Source organism: Panthera uncia, chromosome B4 (assembly GCF_023721935.1).
Source record: "Panthera uncia isolate 11264 chromosome B4, Puncia_PCG_1.0, whole genome shotgun sequence".
NCBI lineage: Eukaryota > Metazoa > Chordata > Mammalia > Carnivora > Felidae > Panthera > Panthera uncia.
The window spans coordinates 112,827,794-112,841,343 of NC_064809.1; the positions used below are offsets into that span (position 1 = coordinate 112,827,794).

Genomic DNA, 13,550 nt, shown 5'->3' on the forward strand with positions numbered 1-13,550 from the left:
ATTGGCTGAACCCAAACAGAAGCCAAAAAAGCAAGGGAGATGCCCATAAACGTCGAACTTCCGGGCATAGGCAGGATGGGGAAGCATGGGGAAATGGTATGTGCAGAGAAATGGAGAACATCCAGCACAGATGGGGAAGAAGATAGAAATAGGAAGGGTTAGGGAAGGTGCAGAAGGCAAGGTGAATGCTCAGTCTCCCATGGGATTTGAACTTGGGATTCTGTGCACGAGGCTGCTGGCGTCCGGGAGATGCTGTTTGGACTCCCGTACTCCCAGTGCCTTCCTCAGGATGGGTGACAAGTGGGAATGTTCTGACCATGGAGACCATGCTGAACTTCCCAACAGCAATGATCCAAGCACAAAGCCGATGCCAGTTGCTTCTTGCCCACCTTGGTGGAAGCATTTTCTAGGGAACGGCAAGGGTGTACGAATCCGAAGGGAAGCCAGCTCGGTGGTGAGCAGCAGGCCCCTCACTTCCCAGTCCAGAAAAACTTTATTGTCAGCTCAGAGCATCTCCCTCTGTCAGAATCTCAAGGAAATGGAAATATGAGTGACTGTGAAGTTATCTGTGTGTTTATCTTATCGTCTGCTATTCATTTCAAGAGTTTGAGTTATTATTAATATGAGGGCCTGGTTTCTGGCAGTTCTTCTCTTTGAATGGGTTTATGCCAAGCTGCCAGTTATCAAAGGATTCGGGGCCCAGGATCATGTTAGCGGGGAGCCTCAGAGCTGTGATGGCAGAACAGAGACGCAGGAAAATACACCGTACTAAAAGGGGATCAGCATTTTGCGTCCAGTCCTTGATGCCCTTTCGGCTCCGTGTTTCAAAAGACCTGCAAGGAAAATGCGAGCAGGGACAGACTTAAATCTTGTGAAAATCAGACAAAAGCTGGTGACCGGGAGATTGCTCAGCACGTTACACAGGTTCCGCAAATCTGAAGAAACAATTCACCAGTGATTTTGCGTACTTCACTCAGGTGGTCTGGGAAAACACTGTGACGGCTGATGATTTGCCACATTTTGCTTTCAACCAGAAAGGGTCTCAGACTCAGTGGTTACACTGATAATTTTTGTGAATGTTTGGAGAAAGGGCTCGAGAGAAACTTCATGACACTGAGTGCATTCCCTGAGAAATGAGTTACTAGGGTGCCGGGATGGCGTCTCTTAAAAAACACCAACATTTTACACCCTCTCTATAGGAAATAGCTCATTTGCCCCTAAAGCTGACTGAAGGCTGGTATTTAGCTGAAAGGAAGTCATTGGACCTTGAGTAAAGAATTGTTTATTTGTACTTCCAACCCATTCTCCCATCTACCGTTGCAACTCTGCTGGTAAATGACCATGAACTATTAAGCAAGCCATGACACAGGAAAGAGGACAACAGTAATGTTTGGGGCCAACCAGAATTCCATCACTTTAACCAAAGGCATGGGGCAGTGTCGCCAAGCATAAGAATGCTCAACACTTGCCTGGGGCCATGTTGGGTGGGCAAGAAGACAAGCATTGTGTTCCTTCAGTCACCTCTTAACTGTGCTGCATTTGACTGACTTTTCATGGTGATTGAGTTGCATTCAACTCGTCTCTCGGTGTCAATTCAAACTTATTAAATGGCCCTTCATCTTATCTGCTTTCAACCACCTACTCATCAGCAGACGGGGAAAGGAGGCTGGCTCATTTCTTTTTCCTGCCAGTCACCAAAAGGGGCTGGGAGCTTTGATAAGGGCCTGGATGTGGAAGACCACATAGATTTGAGCAAAGCTGTGGAGAAGGAAGTGGCCTGTTTTAAGTCCTAGAGGGACAACACTGGTACTATTCGACCCACTGGGCATTTCCCAAATGCTGCCAAGGGGTTGTAGCTCCTTGTACAAGGCAGAGAATTCGTTGACCCCTAGGACTAGTATCTTAGTTGCTTTTGATCTCTGCCAGCCCAGTCATCCCTACAGATCACTGTCAGATAATTTTTTTAAGTCAGAAAGAAAACTGAAAACACCAGTGATAGCCATCTTGTGACTGTGACCAATCGCCTACCAAGCAGCTCTTAATGTCCTGAGCCTCAGCAGGAAACCACTGAATCTATAAAGTCCTGTCCAGCAGAAATGAGTCTGATTGTGGATGGTCTGGTTAACCCAGATTGCCTTAGATGCCTGAGGGAGTTGATATTTTCTCATTATGAAGACTTTCCCATCTACTGAATGCTACAAATAAAACTGCTCGGAATCAGTCTGAACTGCCTGTTTCCGTGGTAGCAGGCCTCTGTCTGGAGGATAAATCTGCACCGTCTTCTTTTTCTTTGGGTTTCAGCCAGTTGTGTTGCAAGGAGTTCCGAATGTGCCACGAGTGACACCCACCAGGATGGGCTCCATCAGTTGGAGAGGAGAGCTTTGTGGCCAATGGGACTTGCCCCCTTGGCCAGACACCAGCATCCAGGAGAAAGCCATCAAAGACAGAATCCACATGCTTCAATATTTATTTTTGTTGTTCGTGTTTCCCACACTTTTCAAATGTGAACTTGTGTCCTGAAGGTGGAGCTTTAGTACACAGGAAAATTGGAAAGGGGCAAACATGTTTGTACAAAATGGGGTAGAATCAGCAAAGAATACATTTATATGCTTCCTAGTCTCCTGCATTTTTCATGCCAAAAAGTAGGCACAGATTCTGATTTCTTTCACCATGGGCGCCTGCATCCAATTAAATGGGAAGAAAAAGCAGCGTGCTTTCAAGAGTGGGGCTTATGGTCCCGTGGAATGGTGAGAAACTGTAGCCATCAAAGCCATTTATGCTTCCTGCTGGTAGTATTTTTAAGATGTCTCTTTCTCAAAACGAGGCAGCAATGAATTGAGTAGTGATCAAAATGCTGCACCATAGAGTATGCTTAATCCAAATAGCTCCCAAGATGGTCGGCCACTGATTGTACCAACTCGGCAGGACTTAGAGAAATTACTCGGTTACTAGTGAAGTAAAACTATCTCCGGAATGGAATTGAACTGTTGCTTCTCAGCACATAACAACACTGCCACGGCTGGTTCATGACAGCGGTGGAGATCATTGCCTTCTTCATCGCTCACAGGGAAAATTGTCGAACCGCCAGCACGTAAATGCCCTACTATGCGGTGACGGCTTCTGTGAGCTCCTGCAGATGTCTCTCACGTACCGCTTTCCCCATTTCCAGCCGTGCAGAAGTTCTTAAAATATTTCTGGTGGGCAGGGATTGGGGGAGTGAGGCCTGATGATTTTGGAACAGAGACGGCATCTGATTTGCCTAACGGCTCATCTCCTGGTGAACATCGGCCTGGTGTCCCGGCTCTTTCCCCTTCCTCCTCCACTCCTACCGGTCTCCCGGCCACCACCACTGCAGTGCAAAGAGCCACCTTACAGCTCACGAGATTATTTACTGCCCCGCGGGTAGGCAAAGACAATGTTACCCAGTTTCAAAGGAGGAAATTACGAAGGGATCGATGACCACTCTGAATCCAGAATATGAGAGCCGCCGCTGGAGTGATCCGATCCTTTCACTGCACGTCAAGGGCAGAAACTTTTCTTTCTCTTCTGCTTCTTACCTCACCTCACCTTCAGCTCCTCCAGCCTCTCAGAGCTCCTTCTCCTGCCTTATCCCTCAGCACGGGGCGGGGACGCGATGCACTATTGTAGACGTTGAAAACCTGCAACAGCTGTTCCTTCAAGAAGGCTCAGCATCTGGAGGAAGCCCACTTACCCCGTCCCCCCTGAGACAGATTCCATCTAGAGTTGGGGAACCAGGAATGGAAGGAAGAGAGGGGATGCAACCAGTTACTCTCCCTGGGCCCTCTGGTCTGGAAATAATCAGGGAGGGGACAGGGATCTGTTTGCAAGGATGCATAAGGGTCCTCAGGTACACCATCTGGATCATCTGCCAGACTCTAAGTGTGCTGGTGATGCCATCGGCCGCCTCAGGAAGCTGGGAGGCACTCGTGCCTCCTCTAGGAAGCCCCTCCTGCGAAATCATGAACGGACACCCAGGTGTGCAATGATTCAGACATTCGCCAGGCTTCACAAATTCTTGCTGGCTTTGGAGGCACCCCTGGGTGAGGTGGGGAGACCTCGGAGGGTCCAAAGAAAAGAAGTGGGAAAGGATGAGACAGAGGGAGAGCCTCTAGGGAAATAGGGTATCTGGCTCTAAGATTAGAAGGCTGGGCTGGGCAGGGCAGGTTGGAGCATTTAACTTGGGGACCTTTTCAGTTCTCACCTGCGGAGGATGATCTCGCAGCGGTATCGAATGGGCCACAGGTGGCGCTCGGCTAGGGCGGGATGCGTAAAGAAAGGGCCCTGGAGCTAGATAGGGATTCGAATCTCACCTCCACTGTCAAACCAGCATTAGGACCCGGGCGGAATTCCATAACCTCTCCATGATCATTCTCACTGCTAAACGGGAGTGATGATAACAGTCACTAATTAAAAGGGTTATTAGGGTATTAAATGAGCCTTAGTCCATGTGGTAAATTTGGAACAGCACCCGGCACACAGTAAGTGCTCAATAAACGTTAGCCAGGATCATTAAGGTTAGATGGTGAGTAGAACTTTCTAAGCACTAGGTCTGAGAGCCTGGGACTCCGTTGCCAAGGGAGATGAGAGAACCTTTTCAAATATGGGAGCTCTGGCCCCGGGGATTGTCCAGAAGCGGAGTCTTGGCGCCTGCCTTTTCCTCACCTCACTCCTGTGACCAGGGGAAACCCAACCGCTGTGGCAGGGACGCCTTGGTCCCCTGAGCCTCCCCGGCTCGTCCACGTCTCCCGCGCGCCTCCCCTGGGCCTCCCTCCCGCCGCTCCACACCTGTCAGCCTCCCCGCAGCCTCCCTGTGGCCTGAGCCCTGGGCCTCAGCTGCAAACCCTCGGCGCCCTGGGTTCTGGCTCCCCGTGCATTGCGTATCCCCAGGCTGCTCTCGTAAACAAAACCCGAGCGTTGGAGCAGCCCCGCGGGCGGACGGGCGCGGGAGCCCGCTCGGCGTACTGCTAGCGCGCCCCGGGAGCGCCAAGGGGCGATGGTGGCGGCCGCGGCGGCAACAGCAGGCTGCTCAGCTTTGTTATGAATAGATGAAAGAGGCCACCTACACAGTAACCCAAATTACGAGACCTTCCTCCTCCCTATCTCACCGAATCAAGAGGGGAGGGGAGATGGGCGTGGAGGGAGGGCGGGCGGGCAGGAGGCGGAGGGCGGAGGAGGAAGAGGATGAGGAAGGGGGCCAGTTGCATCCCACTTTCACAATGGGAAAGTGAAACGCACAAGCGCACCCAACCTCTCCAGCCCTCCCCGCCTGCCTCGCTCCCCTCCGCCCGTCCCCTCCCTTACCCTCCGCGCCTCCCCGCGAGCGCCAGCGCTGCACAGAGGAACTCTCCGGAGAAGGAGGGCGAGGAGGAAGCGGCGCCGGAGCGCGCAGGGCTTGCCGCCGCCGTCGCCGCCGCCGCCACCGCCGCCGCCGCACAGGCTGCCGGAGCGACCCCGCCGCGTGCCGCCCTCCCTGCTCTCCTTCCCGGGTGAGCCGCGGGGATGGGGCGGCCGCGGGAGCCCGAGCGCGCGCAGGAGCCGCCGCCGCCGCCGCCCGCGTCTCCGTCGCCGCGCGCCTGAGTCGCCGTCGCCGCCGCGCGCCCTGCCCGGGGGCGGCCCCCCCAGCCCCATGGAGGTCTCCCGGAGGAAGGCACCGCCGCGCCCCCCGCGCCCCGCCGCGCCGCTGCCCCTGCTCGCCTATCTGCTGGCGCTGGCGGCGCCGAGCCGGGGCGCGGACGAGCCCGTGTGGCGGTCGGAGCAAGCCATCGGAGCCATCGCGGCGAGCCGGGCGGACGGCGTGTTCGTGGCGAGCGGCAGCTGCCTGGACCAGCTGGACTACAGCCTGGAGCACAGGCTCTCGCGCCTGTACCGGGACCAGGCGGGCAACTGCACGGAGCCCGTCTCGCTGGCGCCCCCCGCGCGGCCCCGGCCGGGGAGTAGCTTCAGCAAGCTGCTGCTGCCCTACAGCGAGGGGGCGGCCGACCTCCAGGGGCTGCTGCTCACCGGCTGGACCTTCGACCGAGGCGCCTGCGAGGTGCGGCTCCTGGGCAACCTGAGCCACAGCTCCCTGCGCAACGGCACCGAGGTGGTGTCCTGTCACCCGCAGGGCTCGACGGCCGGCGTTGTGTACCGCGCGGGGGACCAGAACCGCTGGTACCTGGCAGTGGCCGCCACCTACGTGCTGCCGGAGCCCGAGACCGCGAGCCGCTGCAATCCGGCGGCGTCCGACCGCGACACCGCCATCGCCCTCAAGGACACGGAGGGACGCAGCCTGGCCACGGAGGAGCTGGGCCGCCTCAAGCTGCGCGGGGGCGCGGGCAGCCTGCACTTCGTGGACGCCTTTCTCTGGAACGGCAGCGTCTACTTCCCCTACTATCCCTACAACTATACGAGCGGCGCCGCCACCGGCTGGCCCAGCATGGTGCGCATCGCGCAGAGCGCCAAGGTGCTGCAGTTCCAGGGCCAGGCGGCCCTCGACTGCGGCCACGGCCACCCCGACGGCCGGCGCCTGCTCCTCTCCTCCAGCCTGGTGGAGGCCCTGGGCGTCTGGGCGGGTGTGTTCAGCGCGGCCACCGGCGAGGGCCAGGAGAAGCGCTCCCCCGCCACCACGGCACTCTGCCTCTTCAGGATGAGTGAGATCCAGGAGCGCGCCAAGAGCTGCTCCTGGGACTTCCAGACGGCCGAGCAAAACTGCGTAAGTCCTGCCGCCGGGACGCCGAGGGGAATGCTCCCGGTGGGGAGCCGCCGCCAAGGGCGAGCGGGGGGGAGACCAGGTTGCCATTTACCAGGTCTGGGATTCACACGGCCGGCTGGCGGCCAGCGAGCCGTTTTCACGGGGTCTCGGAGACCTTCGGCTGCTCTAGAGCACAGCCAGAGGTCCCCAGAGGGAGCGTAAACGGCGAGGTGGAGAGGGTAGGAGTTTGGCTTAAAACTCTAGTGACTGTATCCCAGTGTCCTCCTTCTCTGTCCAAACGACGCTTGTTTGGGGCTGAGCCGCCGCAGGCAGCCTACCCGCTCCCTTCCCTAATCGCCTCCCCAGGTGTACGGGTGTTAGCAGGCGTGTGGCTTGACCCTTCTCAACTCGGTTGCCAAACACAGCGCCCTGGGCAGAGAAGTCGGTGAACCCAAAAGGCATGCTGCCACACCCCAGCCGTTGAGCACCCCCCTCCCCGCAACACATGTGATGTGGTCTGAAGAGTTGGTAGCCTGCTCAACCTGGGTCAGTGCTGGCCTGGAAAAGCGGCCCACGCTGGGTGGAACGGAACCGTCAGCCTGACCTAGTGCGAGGGCGGGCGGGAGGCTGTGGCTCTGCCGTGGGGGCACTGTGGTCTCTGGGGGGAGAGGCAGGGGAGGTTGAGGTGGCTTTGTGGATGAAAGCTTCAGCCGGGAGGGAAGCAAGGAAAGATGTTGGGGTGCTACAGGCAGCTTCTGGGCTCCACGTTGCCGGTGGAGACTGTGGGGCCCAGAAGCACCACCCTTGTGTTGTGTCCAACCAGTAAGAGCACAGGTTTCCCCTGGGTTCTCAGGGCAGCCCCAGCTTGACTCTGGAGATTGGCAGCTCTTTGACTGGAAAATAAAGCCGCGGTTCAAGAGGGTCCAGTTGATGGGGATTATGGAGCCATTGTGCACTTCTCAGAGGCTGGTTTCCTTCCAAGGCTGCTGGCACATCGACTCCACATATGGCTCCTGAGAGGGGAGCCTGCTGAGAGCCTCCTTTATAACTGGACAGAAATCAAAGAGCAGAAATTAACGGCTACAGGTGTTGCCATTGTTTTGGTATAAAATGCGTCAGAGAGGAAGGGGAGAAGTCTCCACTTGGAAAATGTGTTGTATTGATACATTGTTGCATAAGCACACAGGAGAGCCCTGGCTCTAAGGTATGTTACTATATGTAGGGAAAGACACTCTCACCCCCACCCCACCCCCCCACCCCTGTCTCTGAAAAGCACATCTCACCAAATATTAAGTCCTATTATTCAGGGAGAAAAAAAAACTGAGGTTTTTTGCAAGGCTCCTTAGATGGTCATTTGCTTTTCTCCCTCCTTGCCTGTCGGTTGTGTGCTGGGACACACACATAATGCTTTTCTCTAGTTACTGGTATAATTTTTTTAAGCATAGATAACAAATGATGCTCCCTGAATGCCTTCATCTTGCCATACACATATATTCAATATCTATTTTCATGAGAGCTTTATAATCTGAGAGCTCCAGTTTGGCAGAAACCATTTCCTTCTACTCCTCTGTTGAAAGACTTGAACATACCCGCCCCTCCGCCCCCCAGACGTTACTTAGTGCCAAGCTTCAGGCATACTTGGTCTCTGGGGTTAATGACAAGACAGCTCAGAGGCCCACAGCAGGTAATAACAGTGGAAGTCCGAGCTTTGCCATCTGACAGCTGTGTAGATGTGTGGAGCCAAAACATTTCTCTTGACTGCCTCTCTCTACCAGTTGGGTCCTGGAGGACTCAGTTCCCTTCCAAACCCAGCAGACATCCTGAGTGCACTCGCTCACAATCCACGTTTTGGGGTGGTCAGGTCTTCCTACTTGCTCTGGGATGAGGAGGGAGGGGGGTGGGTCAGAGAGCTGTTTACCCATCTTCGTGGGAGCTTCCGGGAGAGAGGTTCCCTTGGAAATCAAGCCAGGGGTAAAAACCTGCAGCCAAAAATCTGGGGTTGGAAAAATAAATAATTAAAAGAGGTCCCTCCGCGGCATTTCTTGCTGCTGCTTATCAAGAACTCCCAGTGTGCTCAGAGCGGGGTGTTCTGAAAGACAGGGTCCCTACCTCCTGAGCTTGTCATCCAAGTTAAATAATATACTCTGCTTCAAACAATAGCATGTCATGGCTGCACAGGTGGGAGCTTGGAGTTTTGCATTTATTTTTTCATTTCAGTAAATTCCTTGCTGCTAGTATGCATTACAAAAGCCTTAATGGAAGCGAATTTCAAGAGGGGTTTGAATGGGGGGGGGGGGGAAAGGCTGGTAGTTTTGATGAAAAAGCTGACAATTTTTCTAACCTATCAGATAGGCAGATAAGATACTCAGTTCAACAAATATTTGTTTGACGCCTGCCAGTGTAAGCAATGCTCTGTGCTGGGCGCTCCTGATTTTGCCACTGAAAGGACAATGGCAGGTTGCAGCCCCATTTAATGGGGTCATAGGATCAGAGTGCCCCTGGTTGTCACTCAGAACAATGATGTTATTTGATTGCCTTGGCTGTGCATTTCATTTTCAGGTTTTGAATGTATTTTGGAAAAGGCATGCTGAATTAGGGGTGCCTAAAACAAGAGACTGACTTGAAACACTCTAGAGGGAGCCTCAATAGATTCCAACAGCAATTCTGCAGAGCAGACACAGTAATTTTAACAGTAATCCACAGGCAGTGAGGCCCGAGTGGCTGCATTTGCTGCCTTCTCCTCTCCTACTAGATGGCTCTCTCTTATTTTCCATCTTCAATCAACCACGGGGAGCAGAGTGACAGGAGTGACTGGGTTGTGTTTTCTCCTCTTAAGTCAGTTGCTTCTCCCGCTAAGGATGAATTTACGAGGTGCTTGTGCAATGAGTGAGGAACATTCCCATTTACCTGATGAGGAAGCCCAAGATCAGTTGGGTCACTTGCTCAAGGTAACAAAACAAGCGTCTGAGCCTCCCAGCTTAAACTCAAGTCTTGAAATGTCTACTTCTGTATTCTTTCCACCACTCGAGTGCTTTTCAAACTTTCCCTTGAAAGTCCTAATTACAAAGGAAGCAACCAGCCTCCCCTACAATGGGGGGGTTGAGGCTGGAGGCTGCCCTTTGAAGTGTTCTAAAACTTTATGTGATTTTTTTTTTTCATTCTGTTCCATAACCTCTCTGTGTGCTTGGGTTAACCTATTTAAAAACATAATAAATGTTTTAATTCTGTACAAATGAATTAACTTCCTCCCTCTCTGAACTCCTGCTGTCCCTGGCACACCAATGTACTCCTAGAAAAGTGTACCCAAGTTTTCAAGTCTGCTTGTTCCACAGGTACTTGGCTGCCATATTTGGGTCCTGGAGTTGCCTGTGGTCTAAACATGGAGGCCACTCCTCGTATGGACACTGAGGGTAGTGTGGTTTTTGTTTTGTTTTTCATACTGTCGGCTAATAGGACTGACTTTTGTAGTTCATTCTACCCCTTGTGGGGAGACACACCCCTTCTTCCATATGTAATTCCAAAGCCTGATAAAATTTAGCTGTCACACAGACAACCACAAAACACTCGCATGCTCTCCAGCAGATGGTAACACAAGATACTTCTAGCCATCACGTGCAGAAGTGATGTCCCAGGACCACTCAGCAATGCAACCGTGTGCGTTGCCTCTTGACCTCAAAATCCACAGTCTTCCTGTGATGTTTATTCCTCCTGGAGTTTCTGTGACGATCCTGTCTAGCCATTTTGCAATTTGTAGACGAGATGGTGAATTTTACCCCTGTTCACGCATCTGAAATGCAGGGGGTAGATTTAAGTAAACCCAACTCGGTGTTGGGGGGGGGGGGGGAAGCAATCATAGCTACTATCTACTGGGTAGTTACGATGGCCAGGCTTTGTGCTAAGCGCTTTACATGCCTTGTTTTCAGTTGATTTTCACAGTCTCCCAATGGGGCAAGAGCTGTAGTTATTATTATGATTTTATAGGTGAGAAAATTGAGGCCTGGAGAGTTTTGGTTCAGTTCCACAGCTGCTAAATGGCTGAAGATTTAGGACCTGGGTGGTCTGACTTGTGGACTTGAGCTTGTAAATCACTGCCATGGGTCGTCCAGCACCGTGGATGTTGGGTTGTGTAATGAATCCTAACACGCACGGAGCAAACCAGGCCCTTGCAACTGCTCTGATAAGATCAGCTGTTTGTGGACATAAGACACGATAGGACAGAGGACCCTTGACTGTGAACTGAGTTTCTGGATTTTCAGACCGAATGACCAAAAGTTCAGACCCCGGGGGGGTATTAGCTCCTTAGCTGTCATTCTTTATATTCTAGACCGCTTTGGCATTCTTTATATTCAGACTCACAAACGACGTCAGAGAAACCAACAAGGCCTCCGGGGGCTGCTCCCAGTTTTTGTTCTTGGACAGGACGTAGCTCATGTCCTGAATCCCGAGATCTCAGCCTGTTAAGTCTGGGTTACAGGCGCTCTGGTCTTTATTAGCAGCCACGGTTAAAATGTAAGCCCTAGAAGGTCAGGAACCTGTAATCGTTTGTTCTCTGTTGAACCCGGAGTACCTAGCATATCGTACCTGACATGTCATTGGGGCTTGAGAAATATTTGTGGAATTAATAAATGCAGGGTCTCGGAGCATCATGTTGGAAATGTTTTCTGTGCTTAGCAGCAACATTTTCTTCAGTCTGGCCACTTCGTACTCCCTTAACTATTGGCTTTGTCTTTTCTCTTTTTAAATTTTTTAATGTTTATTTTTGAGAGAGAGAGAGAGAGCGAGTGAGCACGAGAGAGGGAGACACAGAATCCAAAGCAGGCTCCAGGCTCTGAGCTGTCAGCACAGAGCCAGACGCGGGGCTCAAACCCACGAACCATGAGATCATGACCTGAGCCGAAGTCGGACGCTTACCCGACTAAGTCACCCAGGCACTCCAGCCATTGGCTTTTTCTTAATATGTGCATCAGGGCCCCTCTCTTTCCTAGTCCTAAGCTATCAGAGATCCTTCACCCCTCCAGCTCTTCCCAGAAAACCCCATTTATTGGAATAGCCCTTCCTCTGCTCTTATCAGTCTGCAACTTTGACCATAGAAACCCGGCATGGTTGGCACTTCTATGGTAAAATGTAATAACATCTGTGATCATGCCTTTCAGTGACAGGAGGAAGGGGCTTTGTGTTACAGAGCAATGGTTCTCAAAGTATAGTGTCCGAACCAGTAGCATCAGCATCACCTGGGAATTTGCTAGAAATGCACATTCTTGGGCCCCACATCAGACTTACTAAATCAGAAACTGGGGACAGGATTGGCAATCTGTTTTAACAAGCCCTCCAGGCGATTCTAATTCACACTCAGGTTTTAGAACCACTGTGGTAAGGTGACACAATTTTCCTTGTCTTCTGGCGGAGGCACCTGGAGTAAGAACTTGTCCTATTTTTTCTGTTGCAGTTTTACTTAGGGCCGTATAAAGTGACCAGCTCATTCCACTACCCTTATATTCCTTATGCTTTTCTTATTGAGGGATGACTAACGTAGCATTATATTATTTTCAGGTGTCCAACATTGATTTGACAATTCCATACGTTAGTGAATACCACAATAAACGTAATCACCATCTGTTGCCATGCAATGTTGTTATAGTATTATTGACTATATTGCCTATGCTGTGCTTTTCATCTCCGTGACTTATTTTGTAACTAGAAGTCTGTACCTCTTAATCCCTTTTAGCTATTTCACCCATCCCCCAACCCATCTCCCTTCTGGCAACTACCAGGTCTCATCCTTTTTTTAATAGCTGAGTAATATTCCGTTGTATATGTACCGCATCTTCTTTATCCGTTCTTCTATCAGTGGCCCCAGGGCTTGCTTCCATATCTTGGACAGTGTAAATAATGCTGCAGTAAACACAGGAGTGCATATACCTTCTCAAATTAGTATTTTCATTTCCTTAGGGTAAATACCCAGTATTCCAGTAGAATTACCGATCATATGGCAATTCTATTTTTGACTTTTTGGGAAACCTTCCTAATGTTTTCCACAGTGGCTGCATCCATTTGCATTCCCACCAACAGTGTACCAAGTTTCCTCTTTCGCCACATCCTCGCCAACACCTGTTGTTTGTTGTGTTTTTGATTTTAGCCATTCTGACAGCTGTGAGGTGCTATATCGCTGTGGTTTTGATTTGCATTTCCCTGATCATGAGTGATGTTGAGCATCTTTTCATGTGTCTGTTATATGCCTCCTACTCTTCTAATTGCTCAAAGCAAATACCTAGAAAACCTTCTAAAACCTTTCCATTTGGGGGCTTGTAGTCTGAGTCTCAAGAACCTAAAGGTCACAGTTTTTTTTTTTTTTAATTTTTGTTTTCAACGTTTATTTATTTTTGAGACAGAGACAGAGCATGAACAGGGGAGGGGCAGAGACAGAGGGAGACACAGAATCTGAAACAGGCTGTAGGCTCTGAGCGGTCAGCACAGAGCCCGACACGGGGCTCGAACTCACGGGCTGTGAGATCATGACCTGAGCCAAAGTCCCAAAGTCGGACGCTTAACCGACCAAGCCACCCAGGTGCCCCTAAAGGTCACAGTTTAATTAGCTCCTTCACTCTTGTATATAGCAGTCTGTTTGCATTTCATTCCAGAATGTGGTGGGGATTTCTAGAGTCTTCCACTCTGCTGTACATCAGAACCAGTTCCACTGTCAAAACGTCCATATTGAAATTCTCTGAGGCTCTACTCTTTACAGCTTCAATCCTGGTAGGAATTCCTATATTAGGCAGAGTCGGTTGCATGAAAGAAACATCCGCTTAAGCTCAAATAAGGGGATGGGGGTCTTAGTGGAAAGAACTATGTGGAATTATGT

General features: G+C 51.5%; 1 protein-coding gene across 5 annotated transcripts in view; it reads left to right on the top strand.

Moving 5' to 3' along the window:
* The first annotated feature begins 5,640 nt into the window (after positions 1-5,640).
* PLXNC1 (plexin C1) overlaps positions 5,641-13,550 on the top strand; it is a 149,919-nt gene continuing 142,009 nt past the window's right edge. For all 5 annotated transcript variants that reach the window (XM_049627463.1, XM_049627464.1, XM_049627465.1 and 2 more), the window contains exon 1: positions 5,641-6,712. In XM_049627463.1, the coding sequence (XP_049483420.1) occupies positions 5,648-6,712 (1,065 nt within the window). In that variant the 5' untranslated portion in view covers positions 5,641-5,647. The remainder of the gene's footprint in view (positions 6,713-13,550) is intronic.